This window comes from Microplitis demolitor, chromosome 4 (assembly GCF_026212275.2).
Source record: "Microplitis demolitor isolate Queensland-Clemson2020A chromosome 4, iyMicDemo2.1a, whole genome shotgun sequence".
Taxonomy (NCBI): Eukaryota; Metazoa; Arthropoda; class Insecta; order Hymenoptera; family Braconidae; genus Microplitis; species Microplitis demolitor.
This window is the reverse complement of record NC_068548.1, coordinates 4,761,854-4,789,051: the sequence shown is the minus strand read 5'-3', so window position 1 is coordinate 4,789,051 and position 27,198 is coordinate 4,761,854. Positions and strand designations below refer to the sequence as shown.

At 27.0% G+C, this 27,198-nt stretch overlaps 4 protein-coding genes across 5 annotated transcripts; 2 read left to right on the top strand and 2 right to left on the bottom strand.

Annotated features, from left to right (window-relative positions):
• The first annotated feature begins 3,398 nt into the window (after positions 1-3,398).
• On the top strand, positions 3,399-4,313 carry LOC103580965 (1-phosphatidylinositol phosphodiesterase-like). The gene has a single exon (XM_008562919.1). The coding sequence runs from the start codon at positions 3,399-3,401 to the stop codon at positions 4,311-4,313; it is 915 nt and encodes a 304-aa protein (XP_008561141.1).
• A 3,174-nt stretch (positions 4,314-7,487) lies between these two features.
• Positions 7,488-10,773, bottom strand: LOC103580931 (potassium channel subfamily K member 9). Of its 2 annotated transcripts, XM_008562872.1 has the most exons (5): positions 10,376-10,773; positions 9,599-10,192; positions 8,653-9,511; positions 8,077-8,510; positions 7,488-7,791 (listed from the first exon to the last, which is right to left on the bottom strand). In XM_008562872.1, exons 3-4 carry the CDS (start codon positions 9,228-9,230, stop codon positions 8,090-8,092), a joined length of 999 nt encoding a protein of 332 aa, XP_008561094.1. In that variant the 5' UTR covers positions 9,231-9,511; positions 9,599-10,192; positions 10,376-10,773; the 3' UTR covers positions 7,488-7,791; positions 8,077-8,089. The 2 variants fall into 2 exon arrangements, with proteins under 2 accessions (XP_008561094.1, XP_008561093.1); XM_008562871.1 differs by lacking the exon at positions 7,488-7,791 and having other exon boundaries at positions 7,843-8,510; positions 10,376-10,772.
• A 2,156-nt stretch (positions 10,774-12,929) lies between these two features.
• LOC103580966 (putative carbonic anhydrase 3) lies at positions 12,930-18,988 on the top strand. The gene is made up of 6 exons (XM_053738167.1): positions 12,930-13,135; positions 14,091-14,138; positions 16,867-17,022; positions 17,115-17,338; positions 17,401-17,634; positions 18,601-18,988. Exons 1-6 carry the CDS (start codon positions 13,102-13,104, stop codon positions 18,778-18,780), a joined length of 876 nt encoding a protein of 291 aa, XP_053594142.1. The 5' UTR covers positions 12,930-13,101; the 3' UTR covers positions 18,781-18,988.
• A 5-nt stretch (positions 18,989-18,993) lies between these two features.
• Positions 18,994-26,766, bottom strand: LOC103580967 (anosmin-1; the record flags this gene model as incomplete). Its single annotated transcript, XM_053738166.1, has 8 exons — positions 26,522-26,766; positions 25,904-26,031; positions 23,301-23,493; positions 22,817-23,137; positions 21,532-21,734; positions 21,292-21,436; positions 19,385-19,614; positions 18,994-19,311 (listed from the first exon to the last, which is right to left on the bottom strand). Coding segments are annotated over exons 1-8 (1,560 nt in total), but the record flags the coding sequence as incomplete, so codon positions are not given.
• Positions 26,767-27,198: the final 432 nt, after the last annotated feature.

Below are 27,198 nucleotides of genomic sequence, written 5' to 3'. Positions count from 1 at the left end.
GACAGCAATTTTCCTAATTCATCATGGCGTATTGGTTGGAAATGATAATGCCCTTATATATTTAGTTGTGTATACAAAATTTTCCAAAAAGTTTTATGTTTTGAATAAATATTACGTTCAATAATATTCTTTTTTATTATTTCAAAACTTAATACACGTTAGGGTGGGCCGAAAACCCGCTTTTTGTTGAATTTTCTTTATTAATACCCAAAATATTTTTCTTTGAAGAAAAAAAAAATTTCGGAAAACAAAAAAAATTTTAGGTTGATACCTCAGGCTCGCAAAATCTCGCTAAAGTTAGAAGTTGTTTAAAATTTTTTTTTCAACATATTTCGATCAGAAATTTAATTCTCCACAAAAAAGGTCATATAGCAAAATTACGTAAAGTTGATAGTTACTAAGATAATTGCAATTTCGCTCTAAAAAATTAAATTTTTCAAGATATTATCACTTTTTCAGGATAATAAATAAATTATATTTTGGGAATCGTAAAACATTCCCAAATGTTATCATATGTATACTATGTCCAAAACACACTCAAAATATTCCCAAAATTTCGGTATGATTGAATTCGCTAGGGTTTATACAATTGTATAAATTTTTTTTTCATCGGAACTGTAAAAATTTTTTGGGTGAAAATGGTCACCTTTCTTGTAGGTTCTTTACACACGATTGTGAATTATTTATAACACGAAAAATAACAGAATATTAGTCTAATACATAAATTATTAAAAAAAAAAAATTTAGTTAAAATAATTTTTGAAACGTATTGTAAACTCGAGACTACAATATAATTTATTTTTATACACTGAAATATCGAAAAAAGATATTCTATAATAATAGTACCTTTTTTCAAACCATTGCGATAATTGTTAATTGAACTGACTTATGACAACCACTAATTACAACAATTTTCTAAAATAGTCTTTAATTACATCCTCTGATTGTTTAATCATATGTAGAAACGAGGCTTGAAATAACACACAAATAAAAGAGTAACTTTGATATTGAGACACTTTCACAATCTAACATAAATAGTTTCTTCGTTAAAAAATATTAGTTAAGATTTCTTTTTATTCTCTAAATTCGAAGGGTCGATAGTCATCAAAAATGCTACCGAAATGGTTAGCCGGAATTTTATTTATATTATACTTGAAAATCTTTAATAATTTTGTAGAAATGTGCAGCAGCAGCATTAAGTGTGAAAAAATTATATACAAGCCATACATAGAACGTATTAAATATTTAGTAAGATTGCCAGATACTAAAAAATTAAGTGAACTTGCTCTCATTGGTACTCATTCATCGCTGTCTTACAGTGTTAATGAAAACAAATATAAAACCCAAGACTTGAATCTTGCACAGCAATTAAAATATGGAATTCGTGTATTGGATATTGGTGTGCATCCACAGTTATTTTTATTTGAAATTTACAGTTATAATGCTAAAAGTAATATTAGATTTCATGATTTCTTACTGGAAGCTGATGAATTTCTTGATGATAATCCAGGTGAATTTATAATTATTTTAATACGTCAAGTTTATGCTTCTGCATATAATTTTGCGCCAAGCAACTGTGATATCCTTAATTTTTACATCCACCATGTCATAGGTGGGCAACGTATTGTCACAAAATGGCGGCTTGAGGACACTATTGGGGGGTATCGTGGAAAATTATTATTAGCGAGTTTGGATGAAACGTTTAGTAGATGTACTTTTGATATTCGCGATACATGCAAGATTCAAAGTGATATTACATTGAAAGCTAAACGTAATAGTTATGATGCTGAAGATAAATGGAATGATATCTTGGAATTGATTAGTGATAGTTATGTTGATAACCACAGATGTTTCATCAATGAAATAAATTTTGATGATGGCAAAAATAACCAGCGTGAGAATGCTAGAGATGGTGGCCTTTTTAATAGTACTACATGTATTTCCCGGCCAATCAATAAATTAATGGAAAAATATTTCGAAAATCCACACCGTGCTTTGATTATTGTTACAGCCGATTTTCCTACACCAGAATTGATAGATAAAGTTAACGACAGCAATTTTCCCAATTCATCATGGCGTATTGGTTGGGAATGACGATACACCGAAATATTTAACCGCCTATTCATAATTACTAAATGTCACTTCTTGAAAATTTTTTCTTTACAATAAATATGAAAACTACTATTAAACTTTGTAATTTTTTTGGAAATCAATAAGACTTATTTTATAAAATCATATTTATTCATTGATCCCTTACTGGTAGATCTAAATTACCACGAATTCCGTTATTTTCGGTAATTTACGGTATTTCGAAGAATTACGGTAAATTACAATATTCTACTGTTAAACACGGTATTTTACGGTAAATTGTGACTTTTCATAGCAAAAGTAGGTTATTTTTACCATGAATTTTCGGAAGACGATCGGCAACTTACCTTAAAGTATTGCACTGTTCAAACGGTTCAAATTAGAAAGCATAATACGCTTACGGTAAAAATGCCGCAAGTTACGGTAAATTACCTTATTTTTTACCGTAATTCGCCGTTAATTACTATAGATTGCTGTAACTTACTGCCAGATGCGGCAATTTTGCCGTAAGAATACCGCATTTTACGTAAATCACTGCAAGCGCGGTAAATTACCGTAATTCGAATTCGAGTAAATTTTCAATTTTATATTGCGAATACCAATAGATACCCTATAACAAGAATTTGTTCGGAATTCTATCGAGATGTTTTCACTTTTTATCCAAATTAATCAACACAAAGCAATAAGTACACAGAAAAAAAAATTATCTTGAAACAAGAAAATATTTTTGAAAACAAACACTTTCGGGAACCAAATCAAGATTTTCTTGAGCCACGAAAATTTGTCTTGGTTAAAAAAAAAATCGTCTTGATTGGAGAATATTTCTACTTTATCTGAGAAAGTTTAGGTCTCCAAAAAAATTTTCTTGAATCAAGAATATTAACCTTCAGTTGAGAAATTTTTTTTTCCAATTATAATTAAAAAAAAAACATTGTTTTTGCGAACGCAGTACTATTTTTTACCGTTTCTCAAAATATAATTAATAGGAATACTCGTGGATCATATAAAATTATCAAATTTTTTAAATTACTTTCAATTACGACTTGTTATTATCGAATAATGCTTAAAATGAGGTAATGACAAGTAATTAAATAAAGTAAATTGATCGTCTAATAACTTTATTGTTAAGTCAATTTGATAATAAAACAGAAATAGTTTCTTTTAGTTACCATCTAGTTAAAAAATATCAGTTATTATTTTTTTAATTTCATAAATTTGTACAGTCAATGAAGTTATCCAACATGCTACTAAAGTGGTTAACCGGAATTTTGTTTATATTTTACTTAAAAATCTCCAATAATTTAGTAGAAATGTGCAGCAGCAGTTTCAAGTGTAAAAAATTCATATACAAACCATACATAGAACGTATTAAATTTTTAGTAAGATTGCCAGATACTAAAAAGTTATGCGAGCTCGCATTAATTGGTACTCATTCATCGCTGTCCTACAGTGTTAGTGAAAACAAATATCAAACCCAAGATTTGAATCTTGCCCAGCAATTAAAATATGGAATTCGAGTTTTTGATATTAGTGTGCGCTTACGGTCAAATATAATTGAAAGCTATAGCTATTATGCTGAGACTAATGTTAGATTTGATGGTTTTCTACTGGAAGCTGAAGAATTTCTTGATGACAATCCAGGTGAATTTATAATTATATTAATACGTCAAGTTTATCCGCCCGAGTTCGATGTAACCAGAAGTCATTGTGATATTATTAATTTTTACATCCGCCATGTTATAGGCGGGCGACGTATTGTCACAAAATGGCGGCTTGAGGACTCTATCGGACAGCACCGTGGAAAAATATTGTTATCAAGTTTTGATGATTCATTTAGTGAATGTGCTTTTGATATTCGTAAAAACTGTAAACTTCAAAGTAATGTTACATCGAAAATTAAGCGTCATAATTATAGTGTTCAAGATAAATGGCATGATATCTTGACCTTAATTAAAGATAGTCATGTTGAAAACTACAAATGTTTTCTTAATGAAATACACTTTAATGATGGTTCATTCAACCATTTTAGTATTGCCAAAGAAGGTGGCGATTTTAATAGCAGTTTGTGCGTTAGTCATCCAATAAATGAAATGATGGAATATTATTTCGAAAATCCACACCGTGCTCTTATTATTGTTGTAGCTGACTTTGTAACACAAGAATTGATGGATAAAATTAACGACAGCAATTTTCCTGATTCGTCATGGCGTATTGGATGGGAATGACGATACACTTGAATTTAAATTATTCATTGTAACTTTTTATCAATTTTTTTTTTAATAAATACTATCACTTTTCATTTTCAATTTTCATGTATTATTTATGAAATTAATCACTCTGTAAACATGAATAAGTGAAATTGGTGAAAATTCACTAATTTTAAGTGCAAACCGAACCACTTTTTAAAATAAGTGGTTCGGCTTGCACTCAGAATTAGTGAATATCCACTTATTTATTTTTATTTCACTTATTCAAGTTTAAAGAGCAGTAATCACTCATACATGGAGAGAAAACATGGCTAGTTTTCATATACTCATATAGGGGAGTTTTACATTGACGTGAAAATCTTATTGACGTTAAGACTGCGAGAGCTTGGTACCTGCGTGACACTTCATAGACCAGGGTTTGAAATGGCTGGGTATCCCCTAAAGGCGAGTGGTTTCCGAGCTGCTCTAAATGGTTCTTGAGCTGCGATAAGAGTATCGTCTTGGACGGGATATGATAATGTAAAAAACACGTGTATGCCAAAAAAAAGTTCAGGAAACGACCCCCGTAAAAAAGGGTGAGCATTTGAAAGCTACTGATCCCCAGTTGGTTCCATTACATCGAACACTCACTAGTCAATAGAGAATAGTCACTATTTTTACTATTTCGAATTGAATAGAGTGTGTCAGCATTGAAAAAATACCTGTTGGTAATACGTAACTAAAATTGGAAAAATATTTCTGCAAAAGTGGGAAAAATAGCCATTTTTTAATCTCCATGTAGTTATTTAAAAAAAAAATACGGTCGACTTTCTAAAAGTGTCCACTTTCGGGGCTATAGGGAAATATTTTTCCGAAAAATACAGTCCCCCCACTACCATACCATTATGTTCGATTTGGTTGTATATTATATTTGCAGATTCGACTTTTTCTAAGGGTCCGCTTTGAATTTGCCCGCTGTGAGAAACTATTCGTGTATAGAAATTATGTATATGTATAAGTACGATTGTAGCAGACATATACAGTGGTTTTGAAAAAATTAATGACTGTTCATTGGTGGGGGAACGACTAAACTTTAAAATGAGGGGAACGGACATTTTCAGAGTGGCCACATAGAGAGAGTCGACTGTAATTTTTTTTTGCAATATTAAGTTTATTTTTCCGATATGGAATTAATACCTCTTCGAAACGATTGATTAGTTTCCATTAAAGCATTTTTTTTCGCGATCTTTAAACAAAACTGTTCGATGTTTGTTTTTAACAATCGGACGGTATCTAAAAATTTTTAAAATAGATTTTAATTGTCGCCTCTAACTATCGAACAATACAAAAGGCAAGTTGCTTAATTACTTACATTAATGCTATAATTACTGTGTCATTAACTCAATTTCACAATAACCCAAAATAGACTTTGTAAAAATCCATTGCAATGGAAATAAAACCAGTTATTACTTTTTTAATTTGTACCGTTAAAAAAGTCATCTAACATGCAATCAAATCGACTATATACTAGTCTCTGCATATTTTATTTCATAGTATCTATTAATTTAGTAGAAATGTGTATCAAAAATTGTGAAAAATATACATACAAACCATATATAGAACGTATTAAATATTTAGTAAGATTGCCAGATGATAAAATGTTACGTGAGTTAGCGCTTATTGGTACTCATTCATCGCTATCCTATAGTGCTGACATAATCGAACATCGAACCCAAGATTTGGATCTTGCCCAGCAATTAAAATATGGAATTCGTGTTTTTGATATTAGTGTGCGTTTACAATCATATTTAATTGGAACTTACAGTTATAGTTCTAAGACTAAAGTTGGATTTCATGATATGCTACTAGAAGCTGATAAATTTCTTGATGATAATCCAGGTGAATTTATAATTATATTGATACGTCAAGTTTATCTTCCTGAATCCAATGTAACCAAAAGTAGTTGTAAAGCTTTTAACTTTTACATCCACCATGCCGTGGGCGGGCAACGTATTGTCACAAAATGGCGGCTTGAAGACACTATTGGGCAGCATCGCGGGAAAATATTATTAGCGGGTTTAGATGAGTCATCTGATGAATGCAGTTTTAGTATTCGTCATAAATGCGAACACCAAAGTGATGTAAATTCATATCTTAATAAAACTTATCATATAGAAGATAAGTGGTGGGACGTTATTGTCCTAATCAACCATAGTCAGCATTATCGGTATAATTGTTACATCAATGAAGTTAATTATGACGATGGTACAAATAACCATCTTATTTTTGCTAAAAACGGAGGTTATGATGACAAAGTGGACGCATGTCTCCAACCATTAAATCGATTAATGACGATGTATTTTAAATATTCGCATGCTGCCCTAAATATCGTTATTGCTGATCATGTAACGCAAGAATTGATGGATAAAATAAACGACAGTAATTTTCCAAATTCATCATGGCGTATTGGATGGGAATGAAAAAATAAACTTACACTGAGAAAAAAAAAATACTTTTAATGAGAATATTTACTTGACATAAGAACATATATTCTTGATAATTTTCAAGAATATATAATTTTGTCTCAAGAATTCGTAGAATTGAAGGGAATAATTTTTATTTAATTCAAGTAAAGCTATTCTTTTGTTTACTCGTAGTATAATATCAAATTCATATAATAACAAAGATAAATTTGAAGCTCTTTTCTCAAGAAATTGATAATTAAAAATAATAAAATAAATATTTTGAACGGATTTTTTGAACCAAGAAATTCTTGTTTGAAAAATAGTACTTTTCTTTCTCAGTGTAAATTCAAATTATTCATTGTAACTTTTTATGAAATTCCTTGTTTTAAATAAATAATAATTATAATCATCAAGGTTTTCATTTTTTTTTAGAATTCAGTTGTTAGTTTCGAACGATTATCATTTTTTAAGATTATGTAAAGTCATGTGGGGCAAGTGTGCACTGTAGGTAAGTGTACGGAAAGCAATGCACTTCAGTCCGAAATGAATGGGTTTGCGCACACTTGTCTGTACTAGTCTCCCTAGTAGCATTCATAAGCAAGTTTTATGTAAATACTGTATCTTATTCTTAACCATGTCTACATAATAAGTCTTGGACAATTTTAAGGTTAAGTATTTCTGCAAGAAATCTTAAGCAAATCTGTTGCAATACTTAGCTAAGATACTGCGTAAGAACCGTTAGCTCAGATTTGCTACAGAATTGTTTAAGATACCTGCAGATGACCACTCTTACTTCGTTTTTTCCTGATCTGTATATTCAGCATTAGTCTAGTAAATTCAGAGTTGCAACAGTTCTTTCTACTACTGTTATCTAAGTATCTTGGTTAAAAATTGCTGCAGACTGTTTCTACAGATTTACGTAAATCTTCAAAAATAATCTTAAGTAAGACTCCATGAAATTTGCAAAAAGTATACTTACGAAATCCACTTCTCCAAATCTTGTTTTAACCTTCCGCAAGAGGTTTTCTGAAGGTCGTCTCTCAAGTAGCATGCTTAAACAATAATAATAGGGTTATCAACCAGTATCAAAAATAAATCAAGTCTTGAATTTTTAACAACAATTTATTGAATTTAAAAATAAAAAATTTATAAAACAAAATTTCCATTAAACAACTTTATTAACCCTTCGTTGGTCGCGTAATGAGCGTGACGCCGCCTTTTTTACGTTTCATTTTTTTTCTCAAAATTGCTTGAATTAGTAGCTTTGAAAAAAATTTAATTCCTTCTTTGAACTAGTTTGAAAATTTTAACGCTATTAAATTGTCTTAAATTTTTACCTGAGCGACGTATTCAATTACCACGACAGCAGTGTACCATTCTATACTTAAACTCTTCAAAAGCGTCAATTATTTCTTCACGCAACTCACGGGCTTTTTCTCTCACATCTTCACGCATCAAATTGTAGCACATCGCAACCAACCCCAGTCCCAAAAGTAAGTAAATGAAATTAATAACTAATTTAAGGTGGCTTCGACTTTCAGTTTCGACGGTATTTGCACCAGGTACAAAGTCACCCATGCCTATTTTGCAAAGTGAAGTTACGCAGAAATAAGCGCTATCCAAATAGTCCCATTCTTCCCACTGTGCGAACATGATAGTCCCTACCAGGATGTAACCAAAGATTACCCACAGACATGCTGTTGACGGGACTATTATCCTTTGTCCTGGTTTTTTACGTCCAGTGCACTCGTGGAACCATCTGTACAGCCATCTGCAATAAGAGATTGATCATCAGTTTTATTTTTTTGAGTCATTGGTTTAGGACTTATATCATCCATGGTGCATCCGAATTACGGTAAATTACGGAAATTATCATAATTTGCCGTAATTCGGATCCGCCAGACATTACTAACCTGAATGTTTGGGCGAGAACTTTGCCCATGTTCAAGAAATATAAAACGTATAGAGGAATACCAAAAATGGCGTAAACTACAGTAGCCCCTTTGCCCAACATTGTTCTTGGGACTATGTTACCATATCCAATCATGGTAAAAACTGATAAACAGAACATCAATGCAGCAGGCAGTGACCAAACATCTTGAGCAGATTTACCATTGTAACCAAGTTTAACGGCTTTTACTATTTCTATTTGGAATTCTTTCAACAACCCGTCGGTGTGTCGTCTAAAAGCCGTTTTGTTGAGAATATTTACATGCCGATCAGCAGCAGTTGCTGTCCACAATTTTGCACTGTAATTTTTACGCAGTAGCCGCACTTCTTCAATATGAGGATACTCAACTTGTGTTTCGATGTTGCTAAATCCTATAGCACCGACAATTGCGTAACCTACGACGAGACCTCCAACACCAACCTGGGTACACATGAATGCGACCAATTTTCGGCAGCAGTCTTTTATTTTCTCACGTGGGTCTCCGTTGACTGACGTTGTTGATGAATTGCATGATCGTGATGATGATCGCATTTTAGTCATGACTGTACTTCGTTTTAAAATTTTCGTGTTGATTAGAAAGTTGAATCAGTTGATGTTGATTTTAATATGAATCTGTTGATATGGGAATTAGTAGGGTTGATTTTAGAATATTTTTTTGGTAAATATTTCAGAAAATGTTGATAAGCGTTTTTAATGTTGACTTAATTCTGTTAATCAGAGTTGACTCATTAAATGTTGAATTGATATATTTTCAATGTTGATAATAAAGTTACTGTTATCGTCAGAATGATGTTGATTACGTAACTTATGCCATCGCAAAACTGAAAAATATTGATAACTATTTTTAGAAGTTGATAAGGTAAGTTATAGTTGACGTCAACTTTTTTCCGAAAAAAACATATACTTACTTGGGATATTGATAGCTATTATATTAATTTAAAATCAATGTTAATAGTAAATTTTGATGTTGATGGATAATTTTTGACTTCGATATCGATGGTGACTGAGAAGTTGATGATCAATGTTGAAGTTGGTTTAAAAGTTGATTGCCAATGTTGACGTTGACTTAAAAGTTGAAATAAATGTCAATGTTGACGTTAATAATTGACAATCGATAGTGGTGTTGATAAACAATTGTTGACATCAATGCAGACGTTAAGGTAAAAGTTGACAGCCAGTGTTGATGTTGACTGAAATATTGACAGAAAATGGCAATGTTGACTTGAAACTTGAAAACCAATGGCGATGTTGACTCGAAACTCGAAAACCAATGGCGATGTTAACTCAAATTTCAAATAAATGTTGATGTTGACTTAAAAATTGACAATTAATAGTGATGTTAATAAATCATCGATGTTAATATGGGCGTTAACTTAAAAGTTGACAGATAATGGTGATGTTGACTTGAAACTTGGAAATCAATGGCGATGTTGACTCAAAATTTGAACTAAATATTGACGTTGACTTAAAAGTTGACAGACAATGGTGATGTTGACTTGAAACTTGACAAGCAATAACAATGTTGACTTAAAAATTAACAAGCAATTGCGATTCCGCTCGGCATAAATGTCAAAAAGATAGCATAATTTTTAGATAACTATGATACCAATAAGATGTCTTTCTGACATTTACGCCGAGCGGAATGTTGACTTAAAAGTTGACAATTAAGTTTGATGTTCACTTACAAGTTGAAAATCTCTGCTGACTGTAGTAAATAAATGTTGACGTCAATATTAATATGTTTGAAAACTGTTGATAATGTTCGGTTAACTAAAATACTAATATTAATTCATAATTTAACTCAATGTTGACTCTACTGTAGTTGATGCCAGTACACCTTTGTAACTCAAAAAACATTACTGTTGACTTCTTTTTCTTTATAACTTTTTTTTTTCTTTTAGTAGTCTTACTCATCAATTTTAATAGCAACTTAAAAAAAAATTATCTTTACCTCAATCGTTTATCATAAAAAACAAATTTTTAGATGTTAAATGCTAGAGGTTACTAACCGTACTGACTACTGTGAATATTTAAAAGCTTTACTTGACTATCATTCTATTTTTGAATTCTCAAATGAGTATTTGCTTCTCGCACGTGAACCCACAAATACCCACACGGTTATTTACATTCAACACTTTACTGTTTCATTTCATATGTTTATTCCAATATGATGAGGATCCAATGCTGCTATTGAAAACGTTTTATTGCCGGTCATATATATTACCACAAACATTTTCAGCATGTACAGACATTTATCGCGCTCTTATTTAAGTACTTCCTTGTAAAAAAAAAAAAAATTTAATATCCTTAAAAAAAAAAAAAAAAGTTATGTCGGAACACTTCAAATATTTAAAATAATTTTTATGGTTTTTTTAATGTTTACCAAATGTTCACCATCAGTATTATAAAAAAATGTTTTTTTTGTTTTTAGTGTTTCTTAGAACAAAATTTAATTAGTTTAACTTTTAATATGATAAAAATAGATTAGAAGTTTATAATTAAATAATTTTTCTTTTAATTATAAACTAGGACATGATACAATTGCAACATAGTGAGTTGACAGTTAATCTTTTTGTGAATGTCAATATCATTATATGAACTTTGCATTCATTCATTCATGCCTATATATATATATATATATATATATATATATATTTATATATATATATATATATATATATATATATATATATATATATATTGGGTATGCGCAAATAAGGTTTCAATCGAATGATTTAAATTATACGATGAATTCGAATTATTCGAAGTGTTCACAATTATTACGAAAACCCGAAATTTTGTGAATTTTGAAATTTAATGTAAAATTAGAGGTATCCTAATTTTGAAATAATTCGAATTTCAAATTATTTGCAAGAAATTTTAAAATAATTAAGAAAATTTGAAGTATTTGTAAATTTTTTAATTATTACGAAAACCCGAAATTTTGTGAATTTTGAAATTTAATGTAAAATTAGAGGTATCCTAATTTTGAAATAATTCGAATTTCAAATTATTTGCAAGAAATTTTAAAATAATTAAGAAAATTTGAAGTATTTGTAAATTTTTTAATTATTAGGAAAATCCGAAATTTTGTGAATTTTGAAATTTAATGTAAAATTAGAGGTATCCTAATTTTGAAATAATTCGAATTTCAAATTATTTGCAAGGAATTTTAAAATAATTAAAAAAATTTGAAGTATTTGTAAATTTTTTAATTATTAGGAAAATCCGAAATTTTGTGAATTTTGAAATTTAATGCAAAGTAAAAGGTATCCTAATTTTGAAATAATTCGAATTTCGAATTATTTGCAAGAAATTTTAAAATAATTCAAAAAATTTGAAGTATTTGTAAATTTTTTAATTATTAGGAAAACCCGAAATTTTGTGAATTTTGAAATTTAATGCAAAGTAAAAGGTATCCTAATTTTGAAATAATTCGAATTACGAATTATTTGCAAGGAGTTTGGAAATAACTCAAAAGATTTATAGAATTTGTAAATTTTTCAATTATTCGAAAAGTTCAAACTATTCGTAGTGTTAAAAATTTTAGGAAAACTTTAAGTTCTCCTGAATTTGGAAATAATTCGAAGTTCGAAGAATTCGTAATGTTTCGTATCAATGAAAAAATTCGGACTAATGAATTTTTGGATTAGATAAAAAATTCAAAGTATTCATGAATTTGAAAATAATTCAAAAAATTTCAAGTGTTCGTAAATTTTTAAATTATTGGAAAAATTCGAATTACTAATAAAGTTTTTAATTATATTTGAATTGGCAGTATTAATGAATTTTAACATTGATAAAAAAATTTGAGATATTCGGGAATTCGATGATTATTTGAAAAATTGAAAGTATTTTTAACTTTTTTCAATTATTCGAAGTATTAGTAAATTTTTCCGATTACAAGTAAATATTTGAATTGGTGGTCATTTTTTGATTTATTCGATTTGAACTCTAAGATAAAATTCGACACGAATAATTTGTAAAGTATTATTAATAAAAAATAATTAATTATAGTTCTAATTAAAAAATTACAAAAATGACTTGTGAAAAAAATTTTTCATGAAAAATTAAAAAAATACAATGAAAATTTTTTGTTAATTGAAATAATAGATACTGATATTTAAATTGTCTCATTGCATGTGACATTAATAATGATCTGGTTACAATATATATATCACAAGGGTTGACCGCGTAACATGTCATCATCTTCAGTCGCAACTCTGTCGCCGAGCGATACAGACCTATAAATTTTTTTCATTTTTTTATTTGCAATCTTAATTTTTTTTATTAATTAATACTTAACAGAAATTCCCAAAGTATCAAAGTGACAAGTCGTAATTTTTAAATTTCAATTTTCTGTCATAAATTTGAAAAAAAATTTTTTTTGAGTTCGTAGATATTCACAAAAATGTTATTAATTTACATTATGATTATTGTTGCAAGTAAGTAAATATTGTTATTAATGAAATTTATTAATTGCTTTATTTGTTATTTTTTTATACTTGTTTTAGCGCTAAATGATTAAGGTGTTGGGATAGATTAAAATAATAATAATAAATTGAGGGTAATTGATAAATTATTGTAGCATTGAATTAAATTTAAATTTGGCACAAGGTATTTTAGATGGTCTAGTACTATGAACATTTACCTTCAGTTTATTTTTTGAGTTATATACATTTTATTTTATTTTTTTTTTTTATAAAATAATTCAAAAATGCTATTAGCGAAATTTTAATTTTTTTACCTAAAATTTTTCAAATAACTCATGATATTAAAAAACTTTTTTTTCTGAATTTTAATTAAAAAAAAATTCGGGTTTTTTTATATGAAATTTTTTTTTTATCTTCATATATATTTGATTAAACAATTTTTTTTTATTTTTTGGTCTCAATATATATATATATATATATATATATATATATATATATATATATATATATATATATATATATATATTTGCAATAATTTGAAAATTGGCATTTTTTATTAATACTGAATTTTTTAATGCCAATTTAGAAAGTATTTATATATATGATATTAAATTTAATTCAAAAAATTATTAATTTTTTTTTGAAATTTATTATTATTTTATAAATGAAAAGAAAAAAAATTTAATAATATAATTACTATAAAAAAATATATTTCTTTGATCAATTTAAAACTAATTATCTAATTATACAATTACATATATAAATATATACATATAATAATATAAATAGAATGAAGATCAGTAAATTGAATTGATTAATTTGAATTATAATTAAATTTAAATAGATCAAAGTACTCATCATTTATTAAATAATTAGAGTCATACGAATTATTAAATGAGTATACTACGAAAATTTATAACTATAGTAAATTTATCGATAAAAAAACTATTTTTTTTTTTTTTTTTAGATATTTGTGTGAGTAAAAGTCATGACTGGGGCTACACTGCAGAAAATGGTAATTAAAAAAAAAAAATAAATATATATATATATATATATTGTCCTTCAATGTTAAAGTTCATGTGTCATTGCCTGGCGTTATATAGAAAATTATTTATATAGTCATATATAGTTATGGGTATAGGGATGAAAAATTAAAAAAGAGCAGAGGTAAAGAGTACAGAATTTAAAAGAAATATATATGCATGTATATACTTGTTAATATATATGTCCATATGTATGTCAATGTATGCAAATGTGGACGAATGTGTGGGAGTGTGTAGTTGTATAAGCGTAATTATAAAACTAGTGTAGAATAAAATGATCCAGAGAGGGCCAGGCCTTTGAATGATGATATGATACCGCCACTCTACCTACTCTACCTCAACCTAAACTCCAACATTGACTAACTGATTGAGGAAATGATCTACTATAACACAGATTGGATAATTGTCAATTTTACAAATACTCTTATTATAGTTGTTTGACGCCGTTTTATTGTTATCGACTACTGAATTTTGATTTTTATTATTATTATTATTATTATTATTATTATTATTATTATTATTATTATTATTATTATTATTATTTTTATTATTATTATTATTATTATTATTATTATTTTTATTCGTATTATTATTATTATTATTATTATTATTATTATTATTATTATTATTATTATTATTATTATTATTATTATTATTATTATTATTATTAATATTATTCCTGATTAAATATGCCGATAAAATCTTATTGAAACTCAATCGAATTAAATCAGTCAATTGAAATGCACTTACAAATGTTCCGATTAATTGAGTTTAAATCGGATATAATCGGAAAATAATAATTTTTTATCGGTAATTTTTCCGAATAAATTTTCCAATATAAAGTCAATTGGAAATTTCCGATTGAACCTAATTAGAGTTTTTCAATCAGATTGAATCGGAGTTTTTAATAGGATTATTATTACGATCCGAAAGGTAGCAGACATTTAACAACTTTTTTTAGTTAAAGTTTTTTTAACTTATTAATTACAAAAAAAAAAAAAATAAATCTAAAAATATGCACATTTAGAAAATTAAAGAAACTATGGGTGCAATTATTTGAAAAATATATTTTTTTTTTATTTATCGTTTTGACCAAAATCCAAAAATTATTAGACGTCGGCTAAATTCAATAACATTTATTATTATTATTATTATTTTTATTATTATTATTATTATTATTATTATTATTATTATTATTATTATTATTATTATTATTATTATTATTATTATTATTATTATTATTATTATTATTATTATTATTATTATTATTATTATTATTATTATTATTATTATTATTATTATTATTATTATTATTATTATTATTATTATTATTATTATTATTATTATTATTATTATTATTATTATTATTATTATTATTATTATTATTATTATTATTATTATTATTATTATTATTATTATTATTATTATTATTATTATTATTATTATTATTATTATTATTATTATTATTATTATTATTATTATTATTATTATTATTATTATTATTATTATTATTATTATTATTATTATTATTATTATTATTATTATTATTATTATTATTATTATTATTATTATTATTATTATTATTATTATTATTATTATTATTATTATTATTATTATTATTATTATTATTATTATTATTATTATTATTATTATTATTATTATTATTATTATTATTATTATTATTATTATTATTATTATTATTATTATTATTATTATTATTATTATTATTATTATTATTATTATTATTATTATTATTATTATTATTATTATTATTATTATTATTATTATTATTATTATTATTATTATTATTTCTATTATTATTATTATTATTATTATTATTATTATTATTATTATTATTATTATTATTAAGAAAAAAATCATAATCAGCAAATATGATAAATAATTTTTTTTTTTAAATTATCAATAAATCAAATATACAATTTTTTGCCATTAACTATATCAATAATATCAATATATGTCATATTAATAACAAAAACACTTGAAGATAAGATATAGAAATATATACATATATATATTGTGATTATCAAAATACATTTTAAATCATTGCACAATTACCACTTATTATTATGTCGTGATAAAATTATTTGATTATGAAAATATTACAAAAAAAAAAAAAAAAAAAAAAAAAAAAAAAAAAAATTACTATGACATGGATTCGAACTTATGATCTTCAGTCAGCTCCATTATTTTTAATATCTTATAATTCCGAAATTTATCAACCGATTTTCATAAGCCGAAATTCATATTATTCCGCATTAAATTCTTCACTTAATAACAGTGGAGCAAAATCACTTATAAAAAGTTTTACTATCTGATAACTGTTCATTATTTTACTGTGGCAACTATTCAAAAAATTTTATTCTTTAGTTACAAGACAAAAATTGTATTTTAGAAAAATTAGACTAGTAATAAGCGATACCTCAATCCTAGTAATTTATAACAGATAAAAAAATTTTTCACAAAACCTTGAACTGGATTCGAACCCACGACCTCTAGTTCCTGCACGATAACTAAAGTGGCAATATCTCGAAAACTAATGAGTCGATTAGAAAAAAAAAAAATTCTCATTATTCATCATTCAATTCTCCAGTTAACCATAGCGGGGCAACATGAACCAGTCATTAATATTTTCTTAAAAAAAATTTCTTTATACCAAATAAATAATTTTTTTTTTTCAAGGTCCAAGTAAATGGCCCGGCTTGTGTAAAAATGGTAAAAGACAATCACCAATAAATATTGAAACAGACAATACACTAAAAGATGATTTAGGATCATTAAAATTTTTGCATTACGACTATGCGTACACTGGAATATTAACAAATACTGGGCATAATGGTAATTCATAGATAGATTTATTTTTAGAAAAGGTTTTATTTGATTATTATTATTATTATTATTTTTTTTTTTTTAAATTAAATTTTTGCAAGTACAAATAACATTGTCTGGTGTACCAATATTTTTAAGTGGTGGTGGATTAATGTCGACTTATGTACTTGAGCAAATGCACTTCCATTGGGGTGCTGAGCATACAATTGACAACACACGTGATGCACTAGAACTACATTTAGTACATCGTGATAAACAATACGAAAATGTGTCAATTGCATCACAGTATGATAACGGGGTTGCTGTTGTTGCTGTTTTATTTAAGGTGATTAATTTAAAAAAAATTTTTTTTTTTATAATTATTGACAGCCGCTTGATTAATTATAGCTTACGGATGATGACAATGACAGTCTTTATGCAATATTGAAAGCTGCTGAATCAGTATCGCAGTGGGTTGGGAAGAGTAGCATTCAAATCCAACGTAAAGTTATACCGATTCATCTATTACCTAATGATCGGACAACGTTTTATCGTTATACTGGTTCATTAACAACTCCAGGGTGTCAAGAATCAGTTACATGGTTCGTTATGACGGAAAAATTAACGATATCTGACTCACAAGTGAGTTTAAATATATGTTTAATTAGGCTCGAAAGAAAAAAATAATATATGATGATATATGACTATATCTTATTATATGTGATCGATACTTAATTATTTTTTCACGGATATATATGTTTATATATACTTGTGTCGGTCCATATATGAGGTATATGCTCATATATGTTGATATGTGAATCATATAAATCACGTATGCTCATATATGAATCGTATATACTCACATATGTTGGCATGAATCATACATACTCATATATGAACATAGATGAACCATATAAATCACATATGCTCATACATGTTGATATATGAATCATATAAATCACATATACTAATATATAGGTCGTATATACTCATATATGTTGGCATGAATCATATATATTCATATATGAGTATATATGAACCATATAAATCACATATACTAATATATAAGTTGTATATGCTCATATATGTTGGCATGAATTATATAAACTCATATATGCTTATAGATGAGTATATATGAAGCATATAAATCACATATTCTTATATAGATTGTATATATTCATATCTGAACATATATGAATCATATAAATCACATATACTAATATATAACTCGTATATACTCATATCTGAACATATATGAACCATATATGATCATATATGTACATATATGAATCATATAAATGACATACACTAATATATGAATCGTATATACTCATATATGTTGGCATGAATTATATATACTCATATATGTTGGCATTAATAATATATATTCATATATGAACATAGATGAATTATATAAACCATATATGTTGATATATAAATCATATAAATCACATATACTCATATATAGGCATAGAGGAATTATATGAACCGTATATACTTATATGTTTATACATCAATCATATATGATCAGATATATTGAGATAAGGATCATATATGCTCATATATGAATCATATATTAAATCTTCTTTAAATTATTTTTGTTTGCAGGTTAAAATTTTAAAAAACGTTCAAACGCACAATGGAACTCTAAATACAAACTATCGTCCGACTCAAGAAATCGGCAATCGTAAAGTATATCACCATTTACTAGGCTACTCTTCTTCGCCAGTTATTACCTCTAACCTAATAATCCTCTTCCTTACAATAATCCTTACTAAAGTTTTCTAGTCTTCCTCATCCCCTCCATTCCCCACTCCCCTCTATTAATTAATCAAATAAACCAAATAAATCAATTACTAAACTAATAATTAAAGTCTAGTCCACTTCCAACGAAAATAAAATAAACTCAGGTTTTAAAAATTTTATTCATCTGGAATACAATTATTAATATAATAATATATTATAATTAATTTACAAAAATTTATTATAAATTTTCTTAATTCTTGCTTTTCTTTTTTTACATTTTGTCATTTTTAAATCATTATTATTATTATTATTATTATTATTATTATTATTATTATTATTACGATTTTGACGAATTTTATTACAATTCATATTTGTTGTCAACTCTATTGACAAATTACGGTCGTCATTAATATCTTGCCAATTATTATCATTTTGTCCCAATTCATTATTATATTTTTTATTATTATTACTATTATTATTATTATTATTATTATTATTATGATTTATGACACTACGTACATTAACTGAGTACGTACAATTTTTTTCCAAATTTTTTATGTCAAATCTAGTCTTCTGTAAGAAAAAAAATAAAATGAATTTTAATAATACTAATTTTTTATTTCCTAACATAAGTAATTTATTTTACCTGCGTGATATGGGACAGTGAAGAAGGTGCAATAAGATTGGGAGTTATTTTAGAATTATGAAAAGTGCTGCAAGATTCAAGCTTCCAAGATACATTGTAACTATGAGCTTCGGTGTCAGTTGGCCAAACTAATCTAGCGTCAACTTCGTCATTGCAATGACAAATTAACCTACGAACTCGTAAACCTGCATGATGGCGTTCACATCTGCCGGCATGTCCATCTATATCGGCTGTAAGTTTATTATTTTTGTCAATAAATCCAATAGATGTTAATCTATGGACTGTAATGTAATAGTATACTGCAGATCTAGATCCACACGGAGAAAAAAAAGTAACCGTTGCTGTGTGGACCGATAATCGAGTCATTATAACATACGAAACAATGGAATCTTATATAAAACCATAAGAATTAATCTAACGACTGCAATAGCTACTTTTTACATAGTAATGAGTCCTGTCTTTAACTATAGTTGGTTTGGTTTTAAATAGGATCATTATTTGAAACACCCTAGGAAAAAATCGGCATGCATGATCGTGAATAATTCATATCTGATTATGCGTAATCCATGCCTGGACATGCATGATTTATATCTGATCATGAGTAATTCATGCCTGATCGAGCATAATTCATATCTAATCAAACATAATCCATGCCTGATCATGCATGGCTCATATCTGATTATGCGTAATCCATGCCTGAAAATGCATGATTTTCATCTGATCATGAGTAATTCATGCCTGATCGAGCATAATTCATATCTAATCAAGCATGATACATGCCTGATCATGCATGGTTCATATCTGATTGTGCGTAATCCATGCCTGAAAATGCATAATTCGCATCTAACCATGCATAATCTGTGCCTGATTATGTATAATTGATGGATGATCGTGCCTAATTTATGCAGGAATAATTTATCATTATGCGTAATTCATGCCTGATCATGCATGGTTAATATATGATCAAACATGGTTTACATCTGATCATGCATAATCCGCGCATAATCATGTATGATCGTGCATGATTCATGCAAGATCATACATGAATTAGGCATGAGCCATGTATGGATGGACATGATCCATTAAGATTTATTTATAATGCAGACATGGTCATGCATGGTCAAATACTATCATGCAAAGTCAGGTTAAATCCTGTGTGCTCAAGGTTGATCATACATACTCATTGCTGGCCAATATTCAGGCCTGATCATGCATGGATTAGCGAACGATCATGCATGTCGATTTTTTTACGGGAAGTTTACCTTTATCCATATATATATAAGGAATAAACATCTTTATAATAATTTATACAGTAACTTCAAGTTAAATCTGCAAAAAAATTGGCTTTTTTCCCATCACTTAACAAGTAACTTAAAGTAACAATAATCGCCTTTACTGTAGTGTAATTAACATAACTCACTGTAATTAAAGATAGCACTACTTTCTGTGAGAAAAGTAGTTATCACTGTCATTAGAGTAATCTTTTATGGTTCTATTTATTTATTTTCATGTACTACCCTGGTGGATTCGAATTATGGTAAATTACAGAATTTACGGTATTTTACGGCTAATTACCCCAATTTGCGGTCTTTTGCTATAATCACCGTATGCTTTGTTATTTTTACAGTTCTTAAAATGTAATACTTTAAGGTAAAATACCGCATGCTTGTCGCAAATTTAAGGTAAAAATACAGTACTTTTGCTGTAAAATACCGTAATTCTATAAATACCGTAAAGTACGGCAAATTACGATAATTACTGTAAATTACCGTAATTCGGATTGACCGGGATATTTGAGTACTAGAAATTAACCAAAATGAATCTTGAGTTTATTTATTATTGAGCTGCTATTAATAATTTTAAAAATATTTATGCATGCCTTATTCTTACCTAATAAATATCCCTACCGTATTTTGAATAATCCGTGCTATTGAAGACCTTGGAAGCTTTTTTTGAAGCCATTCTTCTGCCGCCGTAGACCGATACCGCCTGTACTTGTAGAAAATACTGACACCCAATTTCCAAATTTTTAATTTCGAAGCAGCTCTTGTCCTTAAAATATATACATAAAAAAAAAGTAAATAAATATAGTAATAAGTAATGCATCTTAATAATGCGATTAGTTAAAAAAATGGCTGATGACAAACTTTCGAAATACTACGATGATAAATGAGAATAGATTCATTGGTAGGTCCGCGTATCAGTTGACTCCAGAACAACTTGTAAAACATGATCGGAACGTCCGAGGGTGGCTGCCTCCAACGAAGAAGTATTCTCAGCTTCCCATCAGCTTGCTGTACACGAGCACCGCTCAAAGACAGGTTACGTGGCTCCCGCGGATTCCTCGGTTCTTTTATAAACCGCAAAAAAATATACTGAATTACTAAACACACATGATATACTACCTGAAAGGGTCTTTGCACCCAGTTGGTTCATCTACGTCGTGTTAATAACAAAAAACATCGACAATGTTATTCTAATAATTTTACTAAAAAGTTAAATAACTTTGTTATGATAAATTGTTGCTTGACAATTCAAAACAGACATTAATCTTTTACTTTCACTTCAAATTCATTTTAATTTACTGACGTTAATTTTACGATTTTTAAAAAATTAAACGGTTCGTAACTGGACTTCAAATTATCGTAATAAATTTTTTAAAAAAATAATCTGAGGGTTTACAATCTCTGATTTCGAAGCCTTGAAACGATTTTTGGAAAAAAAATTTTTATAATCAAATATTGAAATTTTCAACTCGGCACTATTTTTGGAAATCATTTTTTTTGTTAAAACCTCTATAATTGTCAAAAATTAATTGCTTATACATTTGAATTCTTGGAGCTTAAAGCTTGAGGTTGAAGCTTCAAAATCCATTTTTTGAATTTTCTGTATGATAATTTGGTGGCATTTTATGAACCACCAAAATCAAATCACACCTTTAACTTGGATAAGTCTTGAATTTTGTCTTACACTGTCTTGAATATTGTCTTACTTTATGTCTTGAATTTGGTCATACTTTTTGTCGTGAATTTCGTCTTACTTTTCGTCATGAACTTTGTCTCACTTTTTGTCTTGAATTTCGTCTTTAATATCATCTTGAATTTTGTCTTACTTCATGTCTTGAATTTAGTCTTACATTATATCGTGAAATTTGTCTTATTTGACATTCCATAACTTAGGTTGAAATTATCGTAAAAAAAATTTTTCAAAAAAATAAAGCGGTAGTCGAAATATTGACCTTTTGAAAACCTTTCATGACATTAATACTAAAAATTTTTTTAATAGACTTTTTGAGCATTAAACTCGAATTCCATGTTCCAAAAATTAGTCTATTTATATCCCAGAGTGTTACTAAAAAAACTCAACTTTTCAAAAATTAGAGTTAAAATATGTGCCCTATAAGCTGAAAAAAAATTTTTTTAAGACGTTTACCAGCAGTTTTAAATGGTTTGGAAGGTATCGAGTATCCTTTGGATCCATTTTCATTGACAGCAGCCACCCGGAACTGGTACCAGTGTCCAGTTTTTAATCCTGCCTTGATCGAAGCATACGGCTTGCTGCTCATATGCAAAACATCCCAAGAACTAAGCCTCGATTCCAAGTATCTAGGGCCCAAAACATGTCGTTCTTCCACAACATACCAGACTCCATTATCACCATCACTAATCCTCGGGTCCTTCGACATCCAATTAAGCAGGACCATGTTGCTCTTTTCTCTGCGAATTTCGATACCATCCGGAACAGGGGGTAAACCTAAAATTCATATATTAAGACACTGTAATACTTGGTAAAAATTTTACCCGAAATTGGCTTTCGTCTCGAATAGGCAATTTTCGTACTACACACGCAGGTTAGAATTTCCTACTTTTTACTCTAAGTGTATAATATATTAAAGTATATATTTACAAAAACTTGCCTTCATGATCTTGAAGACCTGTTGGATGCATACAAGTTATTCCGCAATCATTGGCACAACATTTGCCCAAATCGGTGCACTGTGAATCGTTAGTACATGCAATCAAACAAACGGCTTCGAAAGGTGACATTGAATTTTCTTCAGGACAATGTCCAGGTTTTGTGTAATTTGACAATAGGCAACTATCCATACACTAAAAATACAAATTTTATCTATAATAGAATGGTTAAATTAAACCCCTATAACGGTGTTAAGAATAAGGGTAGGGTGTTAAAAATTTTTTTGGTGAAAGCTATTCTTTTCTTGAAAAGATACCTCCTTTGTATTTTCTTAACCATATGATAATTAAAAAATTCATTCAATTCATAGAGACTTAATAATACGTTCCAATTAAAAGTTTAATCTAGATCTATAAATTAGACCGAATCAGATCTAAACACTTTTTTCGGATTATACTAATATCTTTACTCGGAATTTTTACAAGAATCATATATTTTAATCAGAAAATATATCCTTTATATATTTCTGTACGGATTCCCACATAGGGTATTTGTATGGGTTCTCAAATGGCATCCGATATAGAAATCCTAATAGTTTTTACCCGTATGAAAAAGTAATATATGAGCTTCAGTATAATTCAAAATATATGATAAATTATATGGAATTATAAGAAGTCATATATGGAGCCATATACAAAATTTTGCCGAAATATTATATGATTTTATAATTTGCAACATATATATCAGTAACATATTTTTTACATGATAACTTATAAGTATTGCTTATAATATTTTTTACTATACTTTAATTTATATGATAAGATATATGATTTAATTATAAGACTGACATATAATTATATAAATATATGTTCACATATATTTGTATAAATGTATGTAATTATATATTTATATAGATATATGTTTACATATATTTGCTCAAATATATGCGAACATATATGTATTTAAATATATGAAAAATTTATATACTTATTGATATATGATGTAAGCTATGATATTTTTAGTATTTTTATGTAGTTACATGATAACTACAAGTATTTATATTTTTTTGTTCCTTTAATTTTCAGTATGAATGTATATTTTAAATTATTTATATATGTATAATAATATCAAAATTATAATAATATTAAAATTATAAGTTTATATATAAAACGAGAATATAATTTTTGATACACATGTATATAATCACACATATTATAAATGATATGGATTATTATAATATTGAACGTATAAATTATTATATATAATTAATCATATATTAATCAATATCAATAATTTTGCCGCCATATATGTTCGGTTATTTACCATATATTTTTTTATATATTATCGACAGTATATGATTTTTTCATACGGATATGGTTTTTCCTACGTGAGAACACTATAAATAACAAAAAAAGTTCATGTTTTCTAGGATTGTTCCTAACAGGACATAAATATACTCTCTGATTTATATAAAAGTATTTAGACAGTTATCCTCAGTCTTCAATTATGCAGAAATCTTTTCGAAAAAATTTTTTCAGGAATTTTAATTATGTTTTCTTACTAGAGAACACTATAAAGAGCGAAAAAAGTTTTTATTGCAGGAAATTATTTCGAACAGGAAAAAATCTACTCAGCTGCTTCATTTTGTTGAAATTATTACCAAGGAACCGTATATTCATATAAAATAAATTTCTATGAATTCCCATATATTCTTACACTTTCCGATAAGCTGTCTTCAGATTTCCATCTGAAATTACTGATAACGGAAATTTCTTCCAGAAATTCTTATATAGAATTAATCCTACTACCATTTCATGGATTTCTATCAAATTCCATAGGAGTTCATTAATTCCAATGATGGTTTCCGGTCAGAGTCTCAGTCACTAGTCATAGGTCACAGCTTCCTACAATAATTTCTATACATAAACCCATAGTTTCCTATATACATTCCCATGAGTTTTTATAACAGATACTTGATTTCAAATATATAATTACGTGATTAATTTGTTGTTTTTTGTTTTTAGGATATTACAAGATTAACTACACAATAAATCTTATAAATAAATAAAGAAAATTGTTAAGAAACAGGTTCGTTTACTTATTGGCCTACTTTTTATATGGAACTACTGATTGGCTTTATATATATATATATATATATATATATATATATATATACATATATATGCATGTATGTATATAAAGCTTCTTCGAATGAGAAAGAGTTCATCGTGCAATATATATACTTATATATATATATATATATACATATATATATATATATATATATATATATGCTTACAAACGATATACAAGGGTCCATCTTTTGCGATTGTTCTTTTGTATATAACAGGCGTGAAAACCTGTTTTTCGATACACGGTCCTTTGTGTTTTTGTTTTTGCTCAACTTTTTTTTATCGGTAATTTTTTTTTCTGCTTTACATTCGCTAATGGGGTTGTTATTTTTATTTTATGTATTTATGTTTTTTTTTTTTGCATTGTTATATATTGTTTTTTTTTTGTTGTTACATGATTTTAAAGAGAAAGGGTAAAGGGAAGAAAAGATTTAAGAAGAGTCATGGGTTTTAAGTTGTTTTTTTTTTGTACCTCATTAATTGAAGAATATCGATCGCATTTTGAGTAACAACGAGCAACTCGCATTGAATCGTAATCCACGGTGTACTTTGTCCAAAAACCAAAACAAGTGGGTAATAATAACCACCATGGCCATAATTCTATAATAAATATAAATATTATTATTATTATTATTATTATTATTATTATTATTGTTATTAGAAAAAAAAATTTTCATTACTTATAAATTCAAATTACTTGAAAACTATTGAATTTATGACAAAATATGTCGATATACTTTTTATAGGAAATTTAATTTTCTACAAATTTGGTCTCTTATATTTTTATCATATCTTTAATACTTGAGCTAATATTTTAATTTAAAATTTTTCATATACTAAATTAATTAAATTAAATTTTACAAATTTTCAAATCAATATTCCTGACAAAATATCACAAATACAATAAAAATCATAAAATACAATTTTATAGGAAATTAAATTGTCTACAAAAAAGGTATCTTTGAATTTTTTCATAAATTCAATAGTTTCACAGATATTTCAATTGTAAACAATATCATCAATAATTAAAAAAAAATAAATTAAATAATAAATAAATAAATTTATTAATTAATTAAAAAAAATCACATACGTTTTATGCAAATTCCAGTCATGTATGAAAACAACAAAAAACGTTCAAAAATTTTAATTAAAAATATCTAATTAAAAAAATCCAAAATTCATCACTTTTACCCTAAATTTTAATTTAATCAAATAAATATATATAAATATCACATAAAATATGAAAAAAAAAAAATTTCTTAATTTACAAAAATGTTTGGAAAAATTACAAAAATAATAATAATTAAAATTAACTGGATAAGAGTGGCGCCTATAGAGTCGATGCGTTCGAACTGAGATCGAGTTCACTTTTCTGACCGGTCGATCCTTGCTCAGGCTTCTCCTACTTCTCTTTTACAACCCACACCGTGTTCCCCACCCTGTAAAATACTCCTTGTAATTTAAAAAAAAAAAAGTTGTATATATAGATATATAAATTAATAATAATAACAATAATATTAAATAAAATGAGCCAACATATGAGAGCGTACATGAGTAATTTCAAAAAGTATTTATAAATTTGTAAAATAATTTTGATTAATTGTTTTTATAGTTTCATGGAAATTATAATGCATAAATAACGTAATAAATTAATATGGTGATTTTTGGTAAATTATTTAATAGTGCGGAAGAAATATATTAAGAAACATTAGGCTATAAATAACTAGTCGTATGTACGCTTTTACTTGCTGCTATCCGGACGTGTGT